We start from the raw sequence: 24,376 nt of genomic DNA on the forward strand, positions 1-24,376 counted from the left end.
AAAGACAGACACCTGCAGACCTGCTTCACCGCCTGTGAAGTGACTCCCCTGCAGGTGGGGAGCCGGGGACTCGAACCAGGATCCTTACGCTGGTCCTTGCTCTTCGCACCACCTACGCTTAACCTGCTGCTCTACCGCCCGACACCCTATTTGAAGTTATTCTAGTCAACTTTTTCCTGCAGGTAATTTCCTTGGGCAGCTGAGAGTAGGGGTTAAGAGGACAGGCTCTGGGAGCTGAAAGGTTGGTTCAGCTGAAAAATATTTGCCTTCATGCTTGAGAGCCTGGATTTATCCCCAGTACCACATGAAAGCACTATGGATTAGCACCAACAGTGAAAAATAGTGATCTGAAGATGGTGAAACAGTACTTTGATCTGTTTCTGTCTCTAAAAGTATAGAATACACCCTCCTCACCTACATCCTGTTTCCCTTCCCTCAATCACTCCAAAGCTAACCTTGTCAGAGTAAGGACCACAAAAGCTGGATAGGGGCAAGAGACTGGCACACTTCAATGATGGCTCTTTAGTCACTACCAGGACACCTCATCACCTGGGGCCCTAGTCAGGGAGCCCTGGGATTCCCACACAGACACAATGGGCCTAGACCTCTAACAGATCCCTCTCCCCATTGTCTTTGGTCATCTCCATCACGAACAGCATAGTGGATCCTCTTGTGGGCCTCAACAGGACCTTGCCCTCAGTGTGGGTCAACATGGTAGGGACTGCCCCATTCTCTGAGGGGAGGCTAGGCCGGCATGCTCTGCCACTCGAAGATGGGTCCTGAAGTGAGTGCAGCCTGGAATGCTCCTAGCTATGACTACAGAATGCAAGCTCAGATCTGCAGCAGAGGTTGCACAGGCTCCTGTGCTGAATATGGGCCCCTGATCAAATTGATGGAGGTTTGTAGTTAACAATATTTGTATACTTTTTCCATGATTGGGAGCTACTTTCTTCCTTGATACAGCTTTCTAGTCCTATTTACAACTCTGACACCATATTTCCAGACAGTGCCTTTGGCCCACTTGCATGTTAGCTGTCAGGCACAAACTAGTAAAGTCATGGACCCCTTGGAGTATACCTAAAATAGACCAACTAGCTTTTTCCAAAACGAAGACTCCAAATCTCATTGGCTATAATCTTACCTTTAGATTCCTGATTATTAAAGATTTGTTCTGCTTTATATATCAATGCTTTTTCAGACACCAAGTTGCAGATGCTACCATGACGCCAACCTGACTTCACTGGACAGATGAACTCACTGATGTACCTTGGAACCCCACTTCTCCAGACCTCTCCCCAACTAGGGAAAGACAAACAGGCTGGGAGTATGGATTGACCTGCCAACGCCCATGTCTAGCAGAGAAGCAATTATAGAAGCCAGACCTCCACCTTCTGCACCCCACAATGATCCTGGGTCCATACTCCCAGAGGGATAAAGAACAGGAAAGTTTCTTATGGGGGGCAGGAGGGCTGGGATGTAGAACTCTGGCAGTGGGAATTGTGTGGAATCGTACCCTTCTTATCCTACAGCCTTGTTGATCATTATTAAATCAATTTTAAAAAAGTATAGAATACACACAGATATATATGCACTTGTAGTATCAGTGCTAGAGTATGAACCCAAGGCCTTGGGCATGTGAAATACCACTGAGCAACCTCCCAGGACTGATTATTTCATTCTTTATTTTAGGGGGAGAGAGAGAAAAGAGCAAGACAGGAGAGAAAGGAGATATAGCACTTAATCATCCATGGTGTCATGCATGGTGTTCCCAAACAGTGTCAGGGCCTCATGTATGGTAAAGTACACACATTACCAGGTAAGCTATCTCCAATCCCCTAGGATATATTTAATAAAAAATATTTATGTATTTAGATACATTTAACTATATTTAAATAATGTATATGAGTTATTTGCTTTATGTTATGCATTGTACAAAATATAAATATATTTAATAGATAATATATAATAAAAATAATTTTGAGTCAAAGAGGCATTGTACTTATAAAACCCCGTCTGTTCTCCAGTATTAAAAAAATAAAAAGATGGCCATCTCTGAAATCAAGTTGCATCAGTTTAGATTAAGACTGCTACTTCCTCTCCATGTGTAAGAGTAGCGATTTTAGAGAAATATAGCATTAAATCCTTCTTCACAGCCAGTACACTGGCCTATGAGAATAGTAATAGCACTTACCCCATATACTTATGATGATGATTATAGTGCCCAACAGTAAGAACTGATGACCATATTTATTTATTGTTTTTATTGTATTTCTGTTCACAGCGTGACCATTCTGCAGGCTCTCCAGGCCAGAAAAGTGCGGGTGCTAGGCCTTTCCCATGATTAGTCCCATGACTAGTTTTAGCTCTTCTTTCTCCTTTAACTCTCAGGTCTCTTATGCCTCTCCTAACCACATGGATCCCCAAACAGACACAGGAACATGGTGGAAGAGATGAATGAGTGGAGGGAGACACCCACAAATGTTCCTCTACACTTTCTGCTCTTGTTCATTGAACTTGGTTCCAGGCACACAGCTTGCACACAATGACTGTCCGATGGTTAAAATAATATCCTGTGGCTGTTCTAACAGGATCAGAATCTAGACTGCTGTTTCTTTGTTCACCAGTGTCATCTCCCACATTGCAAGTGTTCGCCACACCTCTGCTCTCAGCAGTCTTGTCACTTACAAGCAAACATTTCCATACCTTTGGTTATTTTGCTTAAACTATGGACAAATTTTATCGTAGAATCTCTAGACCAGCAGTGGTTTTCCTCACCCCAGCTTCCTGCCTGCACAGGAAGTAGCCCTGGGTCTCTTTAGGGTCACACCCTCCCACATAGGATTGTCCTGGACCCACAGGGCTTCCCACCTTGAGGGGCTCTTCTGGCAGTGGAAAGCCTTATTTTTGAGGAATCAAGGCGACAGTGACATGTTTCTCCCAACACTCCATACTCCAAATTCAAAGAGAAAGATAGGCAGTAGCCTTCCCCCTCACGTACACACAGCCCTGCCCATGCCTCCCATGGTTCCTCCCTCCTCTCTGTATGCCCAACATACCTACTTGGCCCACAGCATTTCTGCTGGCTCAAATCCATGGCAACCTGCTCAGCAACCAGAGTCCGTTGGGGTGAGGCCCTGAGCTCCAAACTGTCAGGAGGTGATAAGGCTGCAGTGAAGGCTGGGAGCTCACAGCTGTGGGTAAGTTCCCTTGGGGTAGGGGGCCAGGTGTTGGTTCACCTGGCTGAGCACACATTACAGGGCATAAGGACCCAGGTTCGAGCCCCGGGTCTCCACCTGCAGGGGAAAGCTTCACGAGTGGTGAGGCAGGACTGCAGGTGTCTCTCTGTCTCTTTCCCCATCACCCCCTTCCCTCTCAATTTCTGGTTGTTTCTATCCAATAAGTAAATAAAGATAATAAAAAAAAATTTAAAAGTTACCTTGGGGTCAAGTCTGTTAACGTGAGCACAGAGAGACCCAAACAGGGCTCTGGTGGGCTGAGGTAGTAGATGTGGCAGCTGTAGCCTCTGATGAGGTCAAGGCCCTAGGGTTGACTCAGCCTGGGGCCAGAGTTAATCCCGTGGGTGACTGATTTAGTTAGGAGGGGAATCAGGTATGGGTTAGAGTTTGTTGTCAGGGTTAGGAGTTGTGAAAGGAAATATGGTGTTACCACTGAAGTCCCTAAAGATGAGGAGGAGGGGGATCGATAGCATAATGGTTATGTAAACAGACTCATGCCTGAGGCTCCATAGTCCCAGGTTCAATTCCTCACACCACCATAAGTCAGAGCTGAGCGGTGCTCTGGTAAAAAAAAAAATAATAATAATAATAAATAAATAATTTTTTAAAAAAAAGATGAGGAGGAAAGAGAAAAAACGGCATAAGGGGCCTGGCTAGCAGTCGTGCACCCAGTACAGTATACATGCTACAGTGTTCCAGAACCTAGTCCTCACACTGGGTTAAGCACTGCTGCAACTATCTCTTTCTCTCTCCCAGTAGCCCCCTTTCCCCTCAATGTCTGTCTCTATCTAATAATAATAATCTAAAAAACTGATATCAAACTACTTATAATCCAGATACTTCTTTTAAAAAGCTTTCACTTATTTATTATTGGATAGACAGAAATTGAGAAGGGAAGGAAGGGGAGGAAGAAAAAGAGACACCTGTAGCCCTTCACCACTCGTGAAGCTTTCGTCCTGCAGCTGGGGACCAGGGGCTTGAACCCACTGTAATGTCTGAAGCACACTGTAATGTGAGCACTTGGCCAGGTGCACCACCGCCTGGCCCCGACTCCGGAAACTTTCCACAGTGTTCTCTCCTATAGTACTTTTCTGTGTTCTCTCCAGAGTAATAACTCAAATGCAGAGGTGAAGTGAGCTCACAGCTGCAAAGAAGGCTTTAAAGTTGACTTTCTCTAAAACAACAGTTCATGCTTTAGCCACCCCTCTCCTATTTTCTGAGCTGAAGGTGTCAGAGACACCCTGTTTGTGGAAACAGGTATGTGGCAGGGGAGAGACTGTGAGGAGAGAAGTGTTGGCACTGGGGCATTGCGGCTCCAGTCAGGCGCCCTCTGCTGGGCTGTGGTCTGCAGCTCTGGTAATAGTGCTGTTTGTTCTCAGGTGGCTTATCAGAAGGCCATGAAATCTGCCTCAGGGCCTCGGATGCCTTTCCCCAAATACTGCAGTGTGGCTACAGTCCTGACGCCCCCTGTCTGGACCGGGACGGGGGCCCTCTCCTTCACCTGCCCACTTGGCCCCACCAGTCACAATCCCTTCACCAGGTACTGCTTTTGGCTCCTCCCTCTGTCCTTAGTTTCAGGTGGAGTACAACAAGAGAACTTGAGTCCTGGGGAGGTGACAAAGCCTCTGCTCTGGGCTATGATCTGCTCTGGTTGTTACATCATCCCCATCGATACTGCTTCCACCCAGCCTGTAGTAGAGTGATGGGTGTCATCAAAACTGGCACGTGTGAGAAGGCAGGCAGACAGACATCACCAGTTTCTGTTCCACCAGCCTTGCACTGGCACCACGTGAGAAACTAGAATTTCTGCACCCAACAGCTAAGGCTCTGCTGGCTCCCTCAGTACTCCTCAGCTACCCTGGATTTTCTGTAACAGTGAAAACTAGAGGGAGAAGAACCCCATTCTGCAATCACATGCAAGTTATGTAAATCCCAAGGACTCATGTCTGTGTTACTCTGTTCTGTCTGCCCAGGTTATGGACTTGCCAGCTCCCTCGATCTTAACAGCAGGCTTTTCTGGATTCACCTATGTGGATCATCTCATTCAAAGCCAGAGCTAAGGGGCCAGAAGCTAGCTCACCAGATAGAGCACACATTTACCCTGTGGAGAACGCCTGGCTTCAAACCTTGACACCACATAGGAACGTCATTCATGGCACTAAGTGGAGGTTCCTTGAATAGGGTGCAGCAATGCTGCAGTGTCTTCTCTCCCTGTTTTTCCCTCCCCTCCTCCCTCCCTCCCTCCCTCCCTATCTTTCTAAAAAGACTGAAAGAGGGAAAAAAAAAAAAAAAAACTCCCTTGGGAGCAGTAGAATCACATGAGAAACTGGTAGCAATAAAAAAAATTTTTTTTTTAATAAAATGAGGCTAGAAGATGGCTCACCACTAAGAACTCACACTTTGCCATGCACAAGGCCCCAGGTTTGAGTCCCTGACCACCACATGGGAGCATCTGCACAGGGGAAGTTTCATGAATGGTGGAACAATGCTTTAGTGTATCTTCTCTGTTCTCTCTTCCTTTTGTTTCTCTGTCTGCCCTCTCACCCTCTATCTTATTTAAAAAAAAAAAAGAAAAAGGAAGGAAGGAGAGAGAGATTTTCCATAAGTAGTGGAATCATGTAGGCCTAAAGCCCCAATTATAATCTTGGTGATTAAAAGATATCAGAGCCAGAGTTAAACATCCTTGCTGGGACTCGGGCCGTAGTGCAGCAGGTTAAGCGCAGGTGGCACAAAGCACAAGGACCGGCATAAGGATTCCAATTTGAGCCCCTGGCTCCCCACCTGCAGGGGAGTCGCTTCACAGGCGGTGAAGCAGGTCTGCAGGTGTCTGTCTTTCTCTCCCCCTCTGTCTTCCCCTCCTCTCTCCATTTCTCTCTGTCCTATCCAACAATGATGACATCAATAATAACTACAACAATAAAACAACAAGGGTAACATAAGGGAATAAATATTTTTAAAAAACAAACAAAAAAACATCCTTGCATAATGTTTGCTCTCCAAAAACCCAAACTCTGATTCAGTAGTTCTTCCTGGTCCAGCCTTGCCCACAAATTTTCCCAGAACTAGCTTCTCCCTTTTTAGTCCTGCAGCCTCTCAGCACCTCTGGGCTTCCTCTGTTCAAATACTTCCTCCTCCCACTGGACCTTACAGAGTCAAGTGTCTTGTAGTTAGCTCCCTTTGTATTTCTATACCAGCCTCCATGTCTCATCCCGAAAACCCACACACTGTGACCCAAGGTAGGTAGAGAGGTCTGGGATGACATCTGGTCCCAGAAGTAGCACTGGGTAACAGATACATTAAGACCGGTCACATTTTCCTGACTTTGAAACAACATCCAATCCCCAGACAATAATTTCCCTTCACTGCCCCCTTGTTTCTGCCCCTCTTGATAGTTAACTCCACCACACAGCGCTCTATGGATGTCTGCTCCACTACCCTTGTATGTCAGATGCCCACCACACTGCTGCTCACTTCTGTGAAACATGTCTATTTATTTATTTTCCCTTTTGTTGCCCTTGTTGTTTTTCATTGTTGTAGTTATTATTGTTGTTGTTGTTCTTAGGACAGAGAGAAGTGGAGAGAGGAAGACAGAGGGGGAGAGAAAAACACCTGCAGACCTGCTTCACCGCCTGTGAAGCAACTCCCCTGCAGGTGGGGAGCCAGGGACTCGAACCAGGATCCTTACGCCGGTCCTTGCGCTTTGCCCCACATGCGCTTAACCCGCTGCGCTACCGCCCGACTCCCAAAACGTTTCTCTTGATGCTTTTGGAGGACTTGCTCTTCTCGGCTCACTGATTCCACCTGCTTTCTTCCCAGGTACACACATTATCACCCACGTCTCCACATGGCTAACTCAACTTGGCATGGTCCTGGTTGGCCAGGAAGAGATGGAGATGCTGCTGACACATGGGTCCTGTCTAGAAGGGGACCAGATGGCCTTTATTACAGGGCTCAGATAAAGACAGCTCCAGAGGTAAGTGTCTAACTACTCAGCATGTTCCTCTAGGCAGCCATCAGCCAGGGGGGTCTGGAAGTTGTGCTTTTGGACAAGCATATTCTTATGCACTAGGGGTTAGAACTTCAACATATGAATCTGGGAAAGTGACAAAATTCAGCCCATAGCAGTAAAGGAAACATACAGTTAATCTGTGTTGTTCAGGAAAACTCAGTGTGTTGAATCATGGGCACCAGTCTAAGGGAAAGAGAAGTAAAAACATCTACTCACATGTCTGCACAAGGCCCCAAGTGCTGGGAGTCAAGTCTAACTTTACTTCACTGATTGCCTGTTTGTCTGGAATTCTTTCCTTTTCCAAGTCAGACATTGTAAAGGTGGCTTCATGAGTAGAAGACAAGTGTGAATTCTTGGGGGTCGGGAGATAGCTTATTGGTCTGAATACTTCTGCCTCCCTATTACACTGTTCATCTGCTCAACAGCTTTCCTCACTGGTGCAGTACAGTATTGAAGACTACCTAAGGGTCATGACCATTCCTTGCCGACATCAGCCTATAGACGAATGGCTGGATTCAGACAGAGGGACGACTGAAGACTGTGGGAGAGAGGATGAGTGCTCTAGGGAAAGCCCTAAGTTATTTCTGGAAATGGTAGGCCAAAAATAGACAGGAGAGAAGAAAAAAGGGGAAAGGAAAAAGGAAGAGAAGGGAAAGGCTGAGAGTGACAAGAGTTGCCCACGGCAAGGAGAGAGAGAAGGCAGAACATCCATACCGTAGTCTGCCTGTCCCTGCTACAATCGGCTAGAATAGACCGGTCTTTATCCCTTCTCTGGATGGCCCTCACCTCTGTAAGAAAAGCCAGGACCCAAAGCACAAGGACCGGCGTAAGGATCCCAGTTCGAGCCCCCGGCTCCCCACCTGCAGGGGAGTCGCTTCACAGGCAGTGAAGCAGGTCTGCAGGTGTCTGTCTGTCTCTCCCCCTCTCTGTCTTCCCCTCCTCTCTCCATTTCTCTCTGTCCTATCCCACAACAACATCAATAATAACAACAATAATAACTACAACAATAAAACAAGCGCAACAAAAGGGAATAAAGAAAAAAAAAACATTTTTGTCTTCTCTATAAAAAAAAAAAAAGAAAAGCCAGGACCTTGTTCTGAGCATATTAGGGAGCCATGGTGCTGCCTGCTGTGCTTGCTGGCGTCAGATCTTAGTCTTAATCTTTTCTTTCCCACAGCTGGAGAGACAAGGGGCTCTGCTTGTGGAATTTGAAGCTCCCCTTGTTACTGGCCCAAATCTACCAAACCGGTGGCAGAGTATAGTCTTAAAAGAAGATGTTATCCAGTTTTCATCACCCGTGAAACACCCACTGCAGCCTGGGGACAAGGTACTGGCACCCTGGGAGCCAGACCAACAGCGGTACGGCCCTGGCACTGTTCTTTTGGGCATGGAGGAAAGACACCCTCAGAGAGGTAAGAGTTTGCTCTGGTGGGCCAGGCTGGGGACCAGGCTAGAGGAGAGAGGGGAGCCAGTGAGGCAGAGTTGTGAGTAGGATCACGAGGGAGGAATGAGAGCAAAGGAGCAGGTAGAGCTGAGGCTTCTCCTTTGGGGATAGACAGGGTGTGTCTGTATAGTTTAGGGACATATGAGGCATTTAAAAAGCTTTTTTTTTTTTCTTTGCTTCCAGGGTTATTGCTGGGGCTCAGTGCCTGCACTACAAATCCACTGCTCCTGGAGGCCATTTTTGTTGCCCTTGTTATTACTGTTATTGCTGCCATTGTTGTTGGATAGGACAGAGAGAAATGGAGAGAGGAGGGGAAGACAAAGAGGGGAGAGAAAGACAGACACCTGCAGACCTGCTTCAAGGGGCAGGCAGAGCTGAGGGCTGTACTGAGACTTTGCCTATGGGGATAGACAAGCCCTACCCACCAGAAGTAGAGTTATTTGTAACAAACGTTGCCCCTTTCCTCCTATGCAGCACCTAGAGAAGAAATTACTGTTCATTTCTGGAATGGCAAGACGGCTATAGTGCCTGTAGGTGGGGTCAGGTGGGTGCCACCAGATGTCTGGAAGGAGGCAGTAGAACGACTGCACAGGCCTTGCACCAGGGGGCACCCTGGCCCCCTCCTTGGGGACCCTTTCTGTTCTCTGCTGGAACCAAGTGCTGGGTGTGTCCCCAGTGGGTTTCCTATGGGCGCCCCTTTGCTGTTCTCTCCCTGCCACACCTGCTGCCAGTCACTGTGCCAGGGATGTGTCTGCAGCTGCCCCTTGGTTAGACCCACATGGTGGCCTCTAACCAGGGCCTCTGGGGTCATAGAGAGAGAACATCCAGAGGAGGAACTGAAAAGCACCACACAGCTGCCCCTAGAAGGCCTTACAGAAAATAAAGCAACGGTACAAGTTCCCATTGCTGTTTCCTCCTCCTCCTCCTCTTCTGAAGAAGAGGATTTGAAGAATGAGCTAGAGACGAGTGTCCCCCAGAAGCTGATGGTGGACAGCACAGTCAACACAGACCCCATCCTTCTTGAGAAATCTCCAAGGCAGAGTGGACTCTGCCAGCCCAAGTGGAAGCACTGGAGGAGAAATGGGCCTGAGCTGAATCCCTGGAAGCCAGGTAACCCTTTCTCTCTTCTTTTTTGACCAGAGCACTGCTCAGCTCTGGCTTGTGGTGGTACTAGGGGTTGAACCTGAGTCCTCAGAAACACAGGCATGAAAGAAAGCCTTTTACATCATTATGCTGTCTCCCCGGCCCCTTCCTTTTTGGTATACTGGGGCTTCAGCCTGAGTGAGTCCACTACCCCCAGCAGTGTTATCTTTTTTAAAGCTAGAATGATATAGACAGAGATACCACAGCACCTATCATTCAGTGTCCCATGTAGTGCCAAGACTTAAACCCAGGTCTTTGTGCATGGTCAGGTGTGCACTCTACCAGGTGAGCTATCTCCCAGTCCTCAGTATACTTTCTTTCTTTTTTTTTAAAATTTCTTTATTGGGGAATTAATGTTCTACATTCAACAGTAAATACAATAGTTTGTACATGCATATCATTCCCCAGTTTCTCATATAACAATACAACCCCCACTTTGTCCTCTATTATCCTTCATGGACCTGTATTCTCCCCACCCACCCACCCCAGAGTCTTTTACTTTGGTGCGAGACGCCTCAGTATACTTTCTAAGCAGCACTGAGGTCCCTGCTCTCATCCCTCCCCTATGTCTTTTAGGAATTCAGTGTAGGGTGCAAAGTAGATAACATAATGGTTTATGCAAACAGATTCTCATGCCTGAGGGGCTGAAGTCCTGAGTTTGATTAATCCCCTGCACCACCATAAACCAGAGCTGATCAGTGCTCTGGTGTAAAAAAATAAAAAGAATCCAGTGCATGTCAGCTGTGTAGGGACTGGAAGAAACACTTAGAGTGGTGGGTGCTACAGAAGGGGAGGCTGTGCTGAGGGAAATAGGGAATAAAACCCAGAGAGGACGGACTAGTTGTGTCAAAGCTTGTGTCCCTATTTAGCAACCTCTTTTTCACTAATCTCTACGGACAGGGCTCTGCCGCTGTCCACTTTGCCCAACCCCTTTCCCTGGAGGCCTTGTGTTTTTTCTCTAGATGAATAGTCAGAGTGCCTCCAGGTGTTGATGGCATTTTCTTCAGAGAAAAAAGAGCCAGGAACTGCCCTCTCCTGCTCACTGTCGACAGCTAAGAGGACAGGCAGCACCGGCAGCCTGCAGCCATCACCAAGCTGTTCCACCTTAAGTTAAGAATCATGTGGTGTGCCTCCCAGGCTTAGGGGCAGTGTGTCCTTGATGTGTCTTACACCCAACGACTCTACATTCCCAGTGGGGCTCAGAGAGAGCAGAAGCAGGCAGAATGAGAAGGAAGTGGTCCTGACGTGGCAATCCCATAGGCCAGACTGTCGGTTGCCAGCAGTCATGCTGCCCTCTTGCTTATGAGTAAACCAAGATTCAATCTATAACCAGGGAATGAGTGGGTTTTTGTTAAAGCATTCCTTCTTAGTCACCTGACTCCTGAGTTGTTCCCCTTTTATCCTATGGTTTTGTTAGTGTTTCCTTTTTATAAATAAAAATTAAAAAAAAAAAAAAAGGACAGCCCAGAGTATTGAAGCCCCAGTGGCAACAAAAGAAGGGGGGGGCAAGGGGGTTTAGGGTGGGGAGAGGGAGAACACTGCATGAAAACTGCAGATATGAGCTTCTATGATTCCTTCTATGTTCTGCTAAAGTCCTTAATATTACTTCTGTCCAAATGGTGGCATTTTCAACATGATGCATTAAATTTTGGGTTTAGGAACAAGAAGATGCAAAATCCAGAAAGAAAAGATAAGAGACAAACAGCAAAGAGTACAAGCTTCAGTATTGGAGAATACTGATGAGCTGGTCTTGAAAGCAGCCAACATGAAGTTACTTGAGATTCTTCCAGAGAAAGCTATACCCAGAAAACTGAAAGCACTGCCACACGCCAGAGGCAGCAGAATTCCCGAGAACCTGGGTAAAGCAGATGTCTGGTAAGGGCGCTCAACACTTTACATCATTCTTAGACCTTTGATGGCCACTCCTCCTTTGAGACCAATACGACCCATGACGCATCTTCTCTTTGTTGCAGATAATTTCAGAAGATTTGCAGAAACCACAAAGTTCATCTTAGGCTGTGTTTATATATTAAATTTAACAGGACCCTAGTTTAAATGCTAACCCTTTCACCTATGGTGAACAAGGCAGGCCTTCTGTGGAAATCTGGTCCTCACCAGAAATGCTAATATAGCTCTGCTTAATACTTCATTTTGGTTGAGGGCCAGGCAGTGGTGCAGTGGGTTAAATGCACATAGTATGAAATACAAGAACCAGCATAAGAATCCTGGTTTGAGCCCCTGGCTCCACACCTGTGTGTGTGTGTGTGGGGGGGGGGGGTCACTTCACAAGTGGTGAAGCAAGTCTGCAGGTGTCTATCTCCCTCCCTCTCTAAATTTCTCTCTGTCTTATCCAACAACAAAACAAAATGGAGAAAATGGCTTCCAGGAGCAGTGGATTCATAGTGCAGGCACTGAGCCCCAGCGATAACCTTGGAGGCAAACAAAAAGACTTCATTTTGGAAGCTGGATGGCAGCTCACCTGGTAGAGTGCACACATTGTCATGTGTAATAGCCTAGATCTGAGCCTCTAGCCAACATGGGAACACCTGTAGAGGGGAAGCTTCACAAGCAGTAGAGTGGTATGATGGGGTCTTTCCTTCTGTCTCTCCTCTATAAAAAAATAATAGATACATAGGAAAGGAAATGGCTGCTGGAAGTGGTGGAGTTAAGCAGGCATAGTCTCAGCAATAACCCTAGTGGCAACAGTAAGAAACTTCATTTTCATCAGTAAAGAAAAGAATTCAAAATGTGAAGAACTGTCAGGCAGAAGAGCAAGAAGATGCGATAAAAAGTTTGACGTAGTAGACTTTTAGTGCATACCAACAGCTTTAAATGGGTGAATTTTGATCCTCAGAGCATTCAGGCTCTTGGGATTTTCTTTCTTTCTTTCTGGCTCTTGGGATTTCCTTCCTTCCTTCCTTCCTTCCTTCCTTCCTTCCTTCCTTCCTTCCTTCCAGGAAGAAAAGCAATAGTGGTGGGAAATACCTGAGAAGTTAACAAAGTGGCTCACAAGGCCTTCTTTGTCAGGAGGAGGCAGAGTGCAGGACATGGGGTGTAGCTAAACAAGTAGCAGTATCTTACACCCCACTGAGACTTCCCTGCAGGTGAAGGCATGCAGGCACCTGTCATAATAGGCATAGTAGTATGGTGGCCTTGACCCAGGACTCCCTGTCACAAACACAGTAAAGTCTGTCTGAAGATTCCTCTTCCATAGAAGTAACAGAGCACGGCTGGCTTGCCTTGAACGAATGTTTTCACAACCCCTCTGCCATCTTTTCATAATGTCTACAGTTGTACATGAGCAGCACTTGTTCTCTCTTAACACCAATAAAACAATTCTATTTGTTTCCAGATCTCTCCCTTTATTACCATAATTCAATTTTACTTGAAAAACAAGCAGTAAAAAGTGTTTACATAGCATCATTACATCAGGCAAAGATGGGGTGTTACCCTTTCAAGTTAAAACAGGCACTGAAAGAGACAAATTCCAGTCACAGTGACTGATCTTTACCAGCATTAAAAGCAGGATTAATGTGTGAGTGAATAGAAACACATGGCGGCTTTATTCTTCTTGCTACTTTAAAATAAAAAAAGGTAACGGATAGCTGTGATAGTCAACTTTATATAGGGAAGACCAAGTCCACACTCTGTCCTGAATCGACTGCTACCACATGAGTCTTCTTAGTAAAGTCATTTGTACCCACAGTCACAGAGTACGTCCCTGGATATACTTCTATGTAGAGGTCCTTAAAGGTGGTGTCACCCTAGAAGGAAAGTGGGTATTAGTAGCCTAGAGATTTAAGGGCAGGGTAGATAGCATAATGGTTATGCAAAGAGACTCTCATGCCTGAGGCTCCAAAGTCCCAGGTTCAATCCCCCACATCACCATAAGCCAGAGCTGAGCAGGGCTCTAGGAAAAAAAAAGAGACTGAGACTTACCATCCCAGTGTCATTAGGGTACTGCCACCTGCCTGCTTCTGAGTGAAGGAGGAATGAAGGCATGAAGTACTAATGTGGAAATGAAATCTTAGAGGTGATGAAAACACTGTTAATGTGCAAGTACTATAGGAACATGAACACCTTAAAGGAATACTCTAGTCAAAAGATAAGAATTAGGTAGGAGACAGCACTGTTGGGGGAAGGGAGGGGAGGTCAAAAGGGGACAGGCACACTTGTTGGCACAGATTAGCAGGAATAGCCAGGCAATGTGGAAAGATGAAATTCTTTTTAAACAATGTTTTGCTAAGTTCATTATTAGGAAAATGAATTATTTAAGCCAGCTGGCTAGCAAAAATCCTCTCCTAGAGGTTTTATTCTCCTATAGTGAAAAATACTGAAAACTGAACTTAATGGAAAGATTTATATTCAGAGCTGAACACAGATCATCTTTATGTATGATTTCACACACAGCTAGGTGGCAGGTCAGGGCAGGTGTGCAGGCTAAGGAGTTGGGGGGCACAGTTCAAGTGGCAAAAAGTCAAAGATATAAACCAGAAAAGAACCTATAGTTTAGTCAAAGCTTCTACTACACAGCTGGGGGCCCATCACATGCTTCTTCAATACTTATAAGGAGCCACAGGTAGAAGCTGTCATTCTGCTAGGAGGAATAATGATAATTATTTATACTTTTACAAAACTCCTTATACCCACCATGCAGACAGATCTAAAGTCAATTTTCCTCCAAAGTTGTTTTTATATTCTGTCATTCCCCATTACTGCAAAAGTAGAGGTTTATTATCATTGTTGACATAATAGCACAACTATTTATTAATCATAACTATGTAAATAAACAAAAGTAAACCTCAGGAAATACAGCTATATGTGTTAAGAATTGCAAAAATTCAAGGATGCTTTACTTTCAATATAAAAGAAGACACTAGAAACAAGATTCCAATTCTGTGATTCCAACGTCAAGAAGAAAGATTAGCACTGCCTAGGCCAAACAATTTACATTTGTACTAGAAGCAGAATTTTCTTAGGTGCTATAAACTCAAGTATATTCTGAATACTGACTAGTAATACTTCACAGAAAAATGAAGCAAATTTTTACACAGCATACTACAGTTCCTTTCCTCAGAATTCCAGTCCTATTTCCAAATGATGTCTTGAGTTCATGAGCTAATGAATGCTCTATCCTGAAAATGAAAAACTCATCATTACATGTTTCCACAGAGACATATTTGTGGAACATAAGAAGAAATTCCTTCAAATGTTGAACTTGATCTAAACAAATGTGTATATTTAAAATTCTCAGCAAGTTTCACTTTGTACACAGAGGGCAGAGGCCCCTCCTGCTGTTTGAACAGATGGTGGAATGCTAACAAGACCTTGTGCTAGCCCAGCTGAGCTGCAGGAACTTGGATATGAATATTTAACATTCTTTCCAACCACAACTAGGACTTTAGACACAAAGAGTATCCTTGAAGCTTCAAGTGAAAGAAAGATACCAAGCAAACAATTTTCCACTGGACAAAAATGGTGCATGCTTTTCCCTAAGGGTAAGAACACCTCAAATTAAAAATACTACAGAGAGGCCAGGAGATGGCTCACGTGGTGGAGTGCATATTTTGATGTGTGTGGAGCCCTAGGATTGGACCCCAGTCCCACATGGGAGCAAGATGGACAGCAAAAACAGCCTGGGCTACATGGACAACATTCATGGAAATCCTTGAATGGTGGAACTCCATGGATGGTGGAGCAATCTGGGGTCTCTGTCCCCTCTCTCTACATAGAAAAAATAATGGGAAATTGGGTTGGGAATGCCTCTCAGTGGTATTGGGTGTGCATGGGACCTTGGATTCAATCCCCTAGAGATTCATAAAAAGGTAAAAGTAGAGGTTAGGCAGTGGTGCCAGGTTCAAGCCCTTGGCCCCCACCTGCAAGGGGGAACCTTCACAAGTCATGAAGAAGTGCTATGAGTTTCTCTTTCCCTACTTCCTGTCCCTGTATTTCTGTCCTATCAAATAATAATAGTAATAATAATAATAATGGCCACCAAGGGCAGTGGATTCAACATTCAGACAAGTTCCAGCAACAACCTTGGTGGCAAAAACAACAACAATATGGGCGGAGGGTAGATCGCATAACAGTTATGCAAAGAGACTCTCATGCCTGAGGCTCCAGAGTCCCTGGTTCAGTCCCCCGCACCACCATAAACCAAAGCTGTGCAGTGCTCTGGTGTTTCTCTCTGTGTCTTTCTCTCTCTGCATCTCTCTCAAAAATAAAATACTTAAAAAAAAACAACAACAATAAACAGATCTAGTAAATAGAGCTCTATAATAACCAAGTCAGCTGGTACATGGAATTGCCATGTACAATTGCCTGTACACAAAACATTCTGTACTCACAGAGTGGGATGTCTCTAGAGCACACTCTGGCATTTGATAGATGCTTCCAAAGCCAAGTGATGTGCTTTTCCTCTGGAGAAATAATTAGAAATAGCAGTTACTACCCAACCTTTGATTTCCAGAATGTAAAGAGAAATTTTCTCCTACCTTATTTAGGACAGTTGTTCAGTCAGTTTTTTCTATATAGTTAACATAAGTATTAAAACTATTAATATTTGTTTACCATGGTTATGTTTTATGGTTACATGGGCTTTGGAGTCAGACCTGAGTGTTAATATTTTCTCTATTTACTGTGAAGGACAGACTAATTTCTGAGTCTTGGCTTCCTATTTTCTAATGTGGGGCTCCTAGACTATAGGGAGTATTTAAACATGCAAAGGTGGGACTGCAGGCACATCTAGCCGGAGGACATGCTGCAGTGTGCAAGGACCTAGGTTCAAGCTCCAGGTCCCACCTGCAGAGGGAGAAGCTTCATAAGTGGTGAAGCAGTGTTGCAGGTGTCTTTCTGTCTCTCCCTCTTTACCTCCCTCTCAACTTCTGTCTCTATTCTCAATAAATATATTTTAAAAATAAAAAATAAAGTTTGAGTACATTTTACTATCAAAAACAAAAACTGAATGACATTTAACAGGCTCTCCTCTCAGAAGTGGAGGCACAAGAATCAGTATAACAAACTGAACTAATAGGGGGCCAGGCAGTGGCGCACCTGGTTAAGCGCACACATTACAGTGCATAAGGACCCAGGTTCAAGCCCCTGGTCCCTACCTGCAGGGGAAAAGCGTCATGAGTGGTGAAGTAGGGCTGCAGGTGTCTCTCTGTTTCTTTTCCTCTCTACCTCCCCCTCCCATCTCAATTTCTCTCTGTCTCAATCTAATAAATAAATAAAAATAATTTTTAAAAAAAGATTAAAAAAACTAATTGAACTTAATAATGCCAAATTCACCTTTAAAATATCAACTTACATTTTTTAGGAAATGTAAAGCACATGGAATAGAAGGGAGAAAAATTACTCTTGCCCCCATGTAATGCCCATAGGGCTACCTGAATCTTTAGGGTCAGACATAGTTAAGATGGCCCTGGGCCAGGCCAGAGAAGGGAGCCCCAGTCCAAATTCTGGTGCTGCTTCTCATATCCCAAGCCGGGAGGGACTTTCAGTTAAGTTACATCCAGACCTGTTACATATTCTTGTGGTTACTTTCTCATCTCTTTCCTAAGCCTAACAGCTAGAGAAGTTAGTAATGCAATTTTGGCTCAAACACCACCTGGATCTGCAATGAGTATAACTAGGAGAGTTTAAAGAAAACAAACACATAAAAAAAACCAGACAAACAAAAACCCTAGTCTCCTCAATAACAAGAACTTTGTTGAATCCATTCAACACAAGTAAAATATTTGGCTTCCTCAAAGTGTCATGTGGAAAGAAAAAAGAAAACAAAACAAAAAACATGGTAGTTACCATTATCTAAGAATTAAAAATCTCTTTCCTACCCTAGATGTAGAAGATATTTGAAGTTCTTGTTTGGCTTGCTCAAGAAGCCTGCGATCCAACACTACAAGTTCGGCCAAAGATCCTACAATGGCATCCGTAAAAATCTGGACAAATTCCTATCTCAAGTTTTCTGCCGTAAGTTCTTGAGGCTGGGGGTTGGTAGCAGTCGTGTTGAGTCAAGCAGGTACCCAACAAAGCTGGTTCAGCAGGGGCTCCGCATACAGAGGCTCCCGGCTCAGGAGTCTGCGGGTGTGGGTGCTGCAGGGCAGGCGAAGACACATACCTGATCAGTCCCTGCATCTGAACACAAGTGGAGGTCTGACTTCCCTCGGTGATAACGATACACATGGGTTGCCTCTCTTTCTTCTGGTGCAGATGAAGAATATTTCTGGAGAAGTAAATGGGAAAAATGTCAAGTAGCCAAATCAGCTACTCCAGTTCTCTTCAGAACTCTGTTACTAGGGCAGAGCATATTTGAGAAGGGAGGCAAGAAAGCGAAGATAAATCACCTACCTTCTTGCCAGGTCTCTAAAGTATAACAAACGTGAGCCCGGGCAAAGTGGCTGCAGCGGAGGGGGAGGCGCATCTGGCATGCATCTGCTGCCACTTGCTGCATCTGCAGGGCAAGCACCCTGGGCAGGACCACTCTGCTATTTCTATGTTCACATCTCAGTCCTGAGGACAGGCAGACGTGCCCTTTCAGCTCCTCCCTTTCCTGAGGTGTCTGTATGTTTTCAGACAGAGAGGCAGGAAAGAAGAGACAGTAAAGGAGTTTACAGCCCTGAAGCTTCCTTTAGTGCAGTGTGGGTGGGGCTTGAACCTGGGCTGTGCACATGGCCAACCAGCACACTAGCCACATGAGCTCTTTCGGCCTCCTGAGGAGCTCTGATGGACACAACTCCAAGCTTCTTGTCTTAGTCTCAGAAAAGGACAAGGGAACAGAGCAGTACATCGTCTTCAAATTTAGAAATACGACAGGAAGTGCACCATAAATTCAAGTTATGCAGCCTTTCTACTTACATGGAGAGGCAGGGAAGTCTCTTATTGGAGTAGAATAATCCAAAAAAGTCAGAAAGCAGTTACTTTTTTTTTCATTGGATAGAGAGAGAGAAATCAGGAGGAATGGGGAAGAAAGCAAGGAAGACAGACAGACAGACACCTGCATCACTGCTTCACCACTTGGAAAGCTTTCCCCCTGCAGGCAGGGACCAAGGGCTTGAACCCAGGTCCTTGCGCCTTGTAACATGTGGGCTCAACCAGGTGCACCACCACCTGGGCCCCAGTTACTTTTATTTTATTATTTGCTTCCTTCCTTCCTCCCCGTTGAAATTAATTTCAGACTTGCCCTGGACTATGACTATGATGAGACGCCACAACCTGCTTGTTTTAAACACAGTACAGGTACAGTTTTGAAGGCATGTATCCAGGGCTAGGGGACAGCACATGCAGAAGGCTTTCATGCTGGAGGTCTGCAGGTTCCAGGTTTAATTCCTAGCACCACCACACTCCAGAACAGAGCAGAGCTCTGATGGAGGGGTAAAAATGTGAAAGCATGTGTTCAGAATGAGAAGCTGAGGGAAGCATTTTAGGACAAAGATCTAATGATATACTTCAGAGACTGTTCCACAGTTGTGAAGGCAAATAAAGAACACTTGTTAATTCTGTCTCTAGAAGGTCAAGGGGTTCCAAAATGGTTATTTGAACTGAAAACCAACATGAAGAACATCAATTTGCTAAAGCTCAGACCAAAATATTTACTTTACTCAACTGAAGTGTTTAAGTTGATTACAGTATAGCTAAAGTTATACCTTTCTTTTTTTCTTTTTTTAAAAAATATTTTATTTATTTATTTATTAATGAGAAAGATAGGAGGAGAGAGAAAGAACCAAACATCAGTCTGGCACATGTGCTGCCAGGGATTGAACTTGGGACCTCACGCTTGAGAGTCCAAAGCCTTATCATAGCACCACCTCCCGGACCATAAGTTATACCTTTCTTAAACATTTAACACAATAGCTACATAAAAACATTATCTGAATGGAAGTCGGTTAACACAGTGGGTTAAGTGCACGTGGCACAAAGTGCAAGAATCGGAGTAAGGATCCTGGTTTGAGCCCCCGGCTCCCCACCTGCAGGAGAGTCGCTTCACAGGCGGTGAAGCAGGTCTGCAGGTGTCTATCTTTCCTGTCCCCTCTGTCTTCCCCTCCTCTCTCCATTTCTCTCTGTCCTATCCAACAACAATGACATCAATAATAATGGCAACAAAAAGGAAAAAAAAAAAAAAGAAAGTACCTTCCAAGAAGGTTGTTTCCTTGAATGCTGTTTATGTTTGCTGGTCTGCCTTCAACATCCCTTCAAAGCACTGGCAGATGAGTGTGTATATATGTATACATTTGTGTTCTTTGTATACCAGAATACCACTCACCTCTGGCTTATGGTGGTGTATATTGTATGTGAGGGAGCAGGGGTGGGCTGAATCCAGGATTTTCTGAGCCTGAGGCATGAAAGTCATTTTGCTTAACTATTATGTTATCTCTTCTGCCCTCTTATGTTTTTGATAAAAGGGTCTTTAAATTTCTCCTAAATTCCATATGCTACAGTTTAAGACAATTTTCTGATGTTCCTCATTATATATACAGGAAATATATATAATGGTGGGAAAAGATTCTAGAGGGCTCCATTTTATAAGGGGGGAGTCGAGGGTGAGAGACTGATTGGTCTTACAGTCAGTAAGTGGCAGAACTGTAGGGTCTGTTTCCTAGGAGACTGCTCCTGCCATTATGACAGGGTCTCCCATGAGGGTGCTGGTCTATTCCATATATCCATCTCTGGTGCCAATTAAGAGATAAGAATACACAGGGATAAAGTTAACAACCATGTTACCAGGGACTTGAAAGAGATTAATTAAATCTAATGTAAGAATGTAGTTTTTGTTTCGATACATTTTGAAAACAAACAGGGTTGGTTACAATTTAACTACCTCAGTTTTTAATAGCTTTTGTTCAGAGTTAAAAAAATCCTTGACTGGTTACAATTGGCCCTGGCACGCAGGACAGGACAAATGGGGTTTTCTGCTTCTCCCTAAATTCCAGAAAGATCCTCTTACGGGCAGGTCAAGGGCATTACGGCCACTTACCCCACACTGGCTGGAGGTGTAGTCCATGAACTCAGCCATTGTTCTGAAGGAAGCACTGAGGGTTGGGCGCATATCTTCTCTCTGTGTGAACAAAGGGAGAGAAACAGGTGGACCTGGTATTCCCCACAGGGGAGAGGAAGTCACTTTGTAATAGCTGCCTCTGCTTATTACTCTTAGTGCAAGAGGCCTTGCACTAAGATTAATTCAGACTTGCAGTGAGAACCACAGCCCGAGCAGACAGACTTACAATGAGAATCGCAGCCCGAGCATGGACAGACTTGCAGTGAGAACCACAGCCCGAGCAGACAGACTTGCAGTGAGAACCACAGCCCGAGCAGACAGACTTGCAGTGAGAACCGCAGCCCGAGCAGACAGACTTGCGGTGAGAACCACAGCCCGAGCAGACAGACTTGTAGTGAGAACCATAGCCCGAGCAGACAGACTTGCAGTGAGAACCGCAGCCCGAGCAGACAGACCTGCAGTGAGAATCGCAGCCCGAGCAGACAGACTTACAATGAGAATCGCAGCCCGAGCATGGACAGACTTGCTGTGAGAACCACAGCCCGAGCATGGACAGACTTGCAGTGAGATTCACAGCCCGAGCATGGACAGACTTGCAGTGAGAACCACAGCCCGAGCAGACAGACTTGCGGTGAGAACCACAGCCCGAGCAGACAGTCTTGCGGTGAGAACCACAGCCCGAGCAGACAGTCTTGCGGTGAGAACCACAGCCCGAGCAGACAGTCTTGCGGTGAGAATCACAGCCCGAGCATGGACAGACTTGCGGTGAGAATCACAGCCCGAGCAGACAGACTTGCAGTGAGAACCACAGCCCGAGCAGACAGACTTGCAGTGAGAACCACAGCCCGAGCAGACAGACTTGCAGTGAGAACCACAGCCCGAGCAGACAGACTTGCAGTGAGAACCACAGCCCGAGCAGACAGACTTGCGGTGAGAACCACAGCCCGAGCATGGACAGACTTGCAGTGGGAATCACAGCCCGAGCAGACAGACTTGCAGTGGGAATCACAGCCTGAGCAGACAGACTTGCAGTGGGAATCACAGCCTGAGCAGACAGACTTGCAGTGGGAATCACAGCCTGAGCAGACAGACTTGCAGTGAGAACCACAGCCCGAGCAGACAGACTTGCAGCGGGACCTTCGGCCGAGCAGACAGACTTGCAGGTTGCTCGTGACAGTGGGCTGAGCGCCGCAGCAGCTTCCCGGCTCCCTGCGGGCCGCTCCCACGAGGCAGGGCGGCACCCACCCCGCCGGCCGGAGCCTCACCTCTCCCGGGAAAAGGCGCCGGGGCCCGGCTGCGGCCCAGCCCTCGCGCCCGGAGACCCCGGAGCCTCCCGCCGGGGGCTCCAGGCGGCGCCAGTCCACCGCCCGCCTCCGGGCCCGCTCCAGCACTTCCCGACCCAGCCTGGCCGAGCGCTGCAGCGAGCGCCGGTCCATGCCGTTTAGCGCCGCCGCCGCCAGGCAGTTCTCCATGCTTCCTGCGCGGACAGACAGACAGACGGCGGGTCAGCCTGCCGCCCGGACCCCGTTCCACCACTTCCGGGTCTCAGCCCGAGGCCCGACCTCCCCGGCGACCGCCACCGCCCGGCTCGGCCCCGAAGCGCTCCCGGGCGGACGCCGAGGCAGCGGCGAACAGAGGCGCGGCGGTGGCTCCATCCTCGCAGCCCCCTCCCTCCCCTTAGGCTGGGACGCCCCTCACCCAGCCCAAGGCGCAAGCGCAGCGCTCTCGCGGAGGGGGCGGGCTAGCTGAGACTTCAGGCACCGACGCAGCAGCCCATTGGCCATCCGGACAAGGGGCGGGGCGACGGCTGGGGTGTGTCTGCGTAGGCCACGCCCCTGGTCCGACCACAATTGCGGCGAGCGAGAGCGGGACTTCCGCTAAGGGGCGGGGCTACGGGCGGGTCCGGGTCAGTGGGCGGGGCGGAGGACTGGCGGTGGGCGGGGCCGGGGCGGTGGGCGGGGCGGCCGGAGCCCTGGGAGCGCGCCCAGTCCCGCGCTGAGTCCGGTGCTCCGCTGGCCGCAACAGCGCGAGGGTCCAGGCGGGGTGGCTGCAGGGCCCGGGAGCCGCGGTGTCACTGGCGGGGGCCCACTGGGCGGCGTCCTCCGTCCTCTCGGAGGCTCAGCTCTGCGGGTGGTGGCACGGAGGCTTGAACCCGGGACCCGCGGGGTACCGGCGGGGCGCCTGCTGGCTGTCGGGTGTGTCCGGGTGCGCTGCGGCTCCGGCCGCACATTTGCTGACCCCCTCAGTCCTAAGTGAAGGTTTTCATTTTCCTTGAGAGTAGCCATTGCAGGAGAATCGCGAAACTCCCCTTCCCAGGTTGTGGTCACTCCTCCAGAGCATGGTCACGGCGCGGGGTTCCGCAGAGCCGTGCACACAGCTGGGTTTGAACTCTAGTTCTCCCACTAGACATGACATGACATGACATGACATGACATGACATGACATGACATGACATGACATGACATGACATGGATTGAACTCTAGTTCTCCCATTAGACATGACATGACATGACAAGGATTGAGCTCTAGTTCTCCCACTAGACATGACATGACATGACATGACATGACATGGATTGAACTCTAGTTCTCCCACTAGACATGACATGACAAGGATTGAACTCTAGTCCTCCCACTAGACATGACATGACATGGATTGAACTCTAGTTCTCCCACTAGAAATGAAATGACATGACATGACAAAGATTGAACTCTAGTTCTCCCATTAGATATGGCATGACGTGGATTGAACTCTAGTTCTCCCACTAGACATAACATGATGTGACATGGATTGAACTCTAATTCTCCCACTAGATATGACATGACATGACATGACAAGGATTGAACTCTAGTTCTCCCACTAGTCATGACATGACAAGGATTGAACTCTAGTTTTCCCACTAGACATGACATGACAAGGATTGAACTCTAGTTCTTCCACTAGACATGACATGACATGACATGACAAGGACCAAGACAAAACAAAACAAAAGACAAAATCAGGACCAAGACCAGACAAAGACCAAGACCAGAGGGGCTAGGCAGTGGCACCCCTAGGTAACTCGTTGAGCTCACATTTCCGTGCACAAGGACAGGAGTTCAAGCCCCTGGTTCCCAGCTGCAGGGAGGAAGCTTTACAAGCCATGAAGCAGTGCTTCTGTCTCCCTCCATTATCCCCTCTCCCTGTACTCTCAAATAAAGCAAAATTAAAAGGGGAAGGAAAAAGCTGCTGAATCTATCATGCAGGCACCAAGCCCCCCCAGCCATAATCCTGATGGAAATTTTTTTAAATTCAGGGAATCGGGTGGTAGTGCAGTGTTTAAGCGCAGGTGGTGCAAAGCACAATGACCAGCGTAAGGATCCCGGTTCGAGCCCCCGGCTCCCCACCTGCAGGGGAGTCGCTTCACAGATGGTGAAGCAGGTCTGCAGGTGTCTGTCTTTCTCTCCCCCTCTCTGTCTTCCCCCTCCTCTCTCCATTTCTCTCTGTCCTATCCAACAATGACGACATCAATAACAACAACAGTAATAAGTACAACAATAAAACAAAGGCAACA

General features: G+C 46.8%; 2 protein-coding genes across 6 annotated transcripts; one reads left to right on the forward strand and one right to left on the reverse strand.

Moving 5' to 3' along the window:
- Nucleotides 1–17: 17 nt before the first annotated feature.
- Nucleotides 18–17,952, forward strand: C17H11orf16 (chromosome 17 C11orf16 homolog). 4 transcript variants are annotated; one of them, XM_060177224.1, is made up of 8 exons: nucleotides 18–1,816; nucleotides 2,282–3,197; nucleotides 4,616–4,776; nucleotides 7,053–7,209; nucleotides 8,423–8,657; nucleotides 9,164–9,799; nucleotides 11,491–11,707; nucleotides 11,806–12,199. In XM_060177224.1, coding segments are annotated over exons 2-8 (1,512 nt in total). In that variant the 5' UTR covers nucleotides 18–1,816; nucleotides 2,282–3,092; the 3' UTR covers nucleotides 11,807–12,199. The 4 variants fall into 4 exon arrangements, with proteins under 4 accessions (XP_060033207.1, XP_016047251.2, XP_060033209.1 ...); XM_060177225.1 differs by lacking the exon at nucleotides 11,806–12,199 and adding an exon at nucleotides 17,673–17,952 and having other exon boundaries at nucleotides 86–1,816; XM_016191765.2 differs by having other exon boundaries at nucleotides 11,491–12,199.
- Nucleotides 13,169–22,496, reverse strand: AKIP1 (A-kinase interacting protein 1). 2 transcript variants are annotated; one of them, XM_007531206.3, is made up of 5 exons: nucleotides 22,091–22,496; nucleotides 20,805–20,885; nucleotides 17,952–18,056; nucleotides 16,180–16,251; nucleotides 13,169–13,596 (listed from the first exon to the last, which is right to left on the reverse strand). In XM_007531206.3, the coding sequence occupies exons 1-5, from the start codon at nucleotides 22,295–22,297 to the stop codon at nucleotides 13,453–13,455; spliced, it is 609 nt and encodes a 202-aa protein (XP_007531268.1). In that variant the 5' UTR covers nucleotides 22,298–22,496; the 3' UTR covers nucleotides 13,169–13,452. The 2 variants fall into 2 exon arrangements, with proteins under 2 accessions (XP_007531268.1, XP_007531269.1); XM_007531207.3 differs by lacking the exon at nucleotides 16,180–16,251.
- Nucleotides 22,497–24,376: the final 1,880 nt, after the last annotated feature.

The sequence above is a fragment of the Erinaceus europaeus genome, chromosome 17 (genome assembly GCF_950295315.1).
Source record: "Erinaceus europaeus chromosome 17, mEriEur2.1, whole genome shotgun sequence".
In the NCBI taxonomy this organism is placed as follows: domain Eukaryota; kingdom Metazoa; phylum Chordata; class Mammalia; order Eulipotyphla; family Erinaceidae; genus Erinaceus; species Erinaceus europaeus.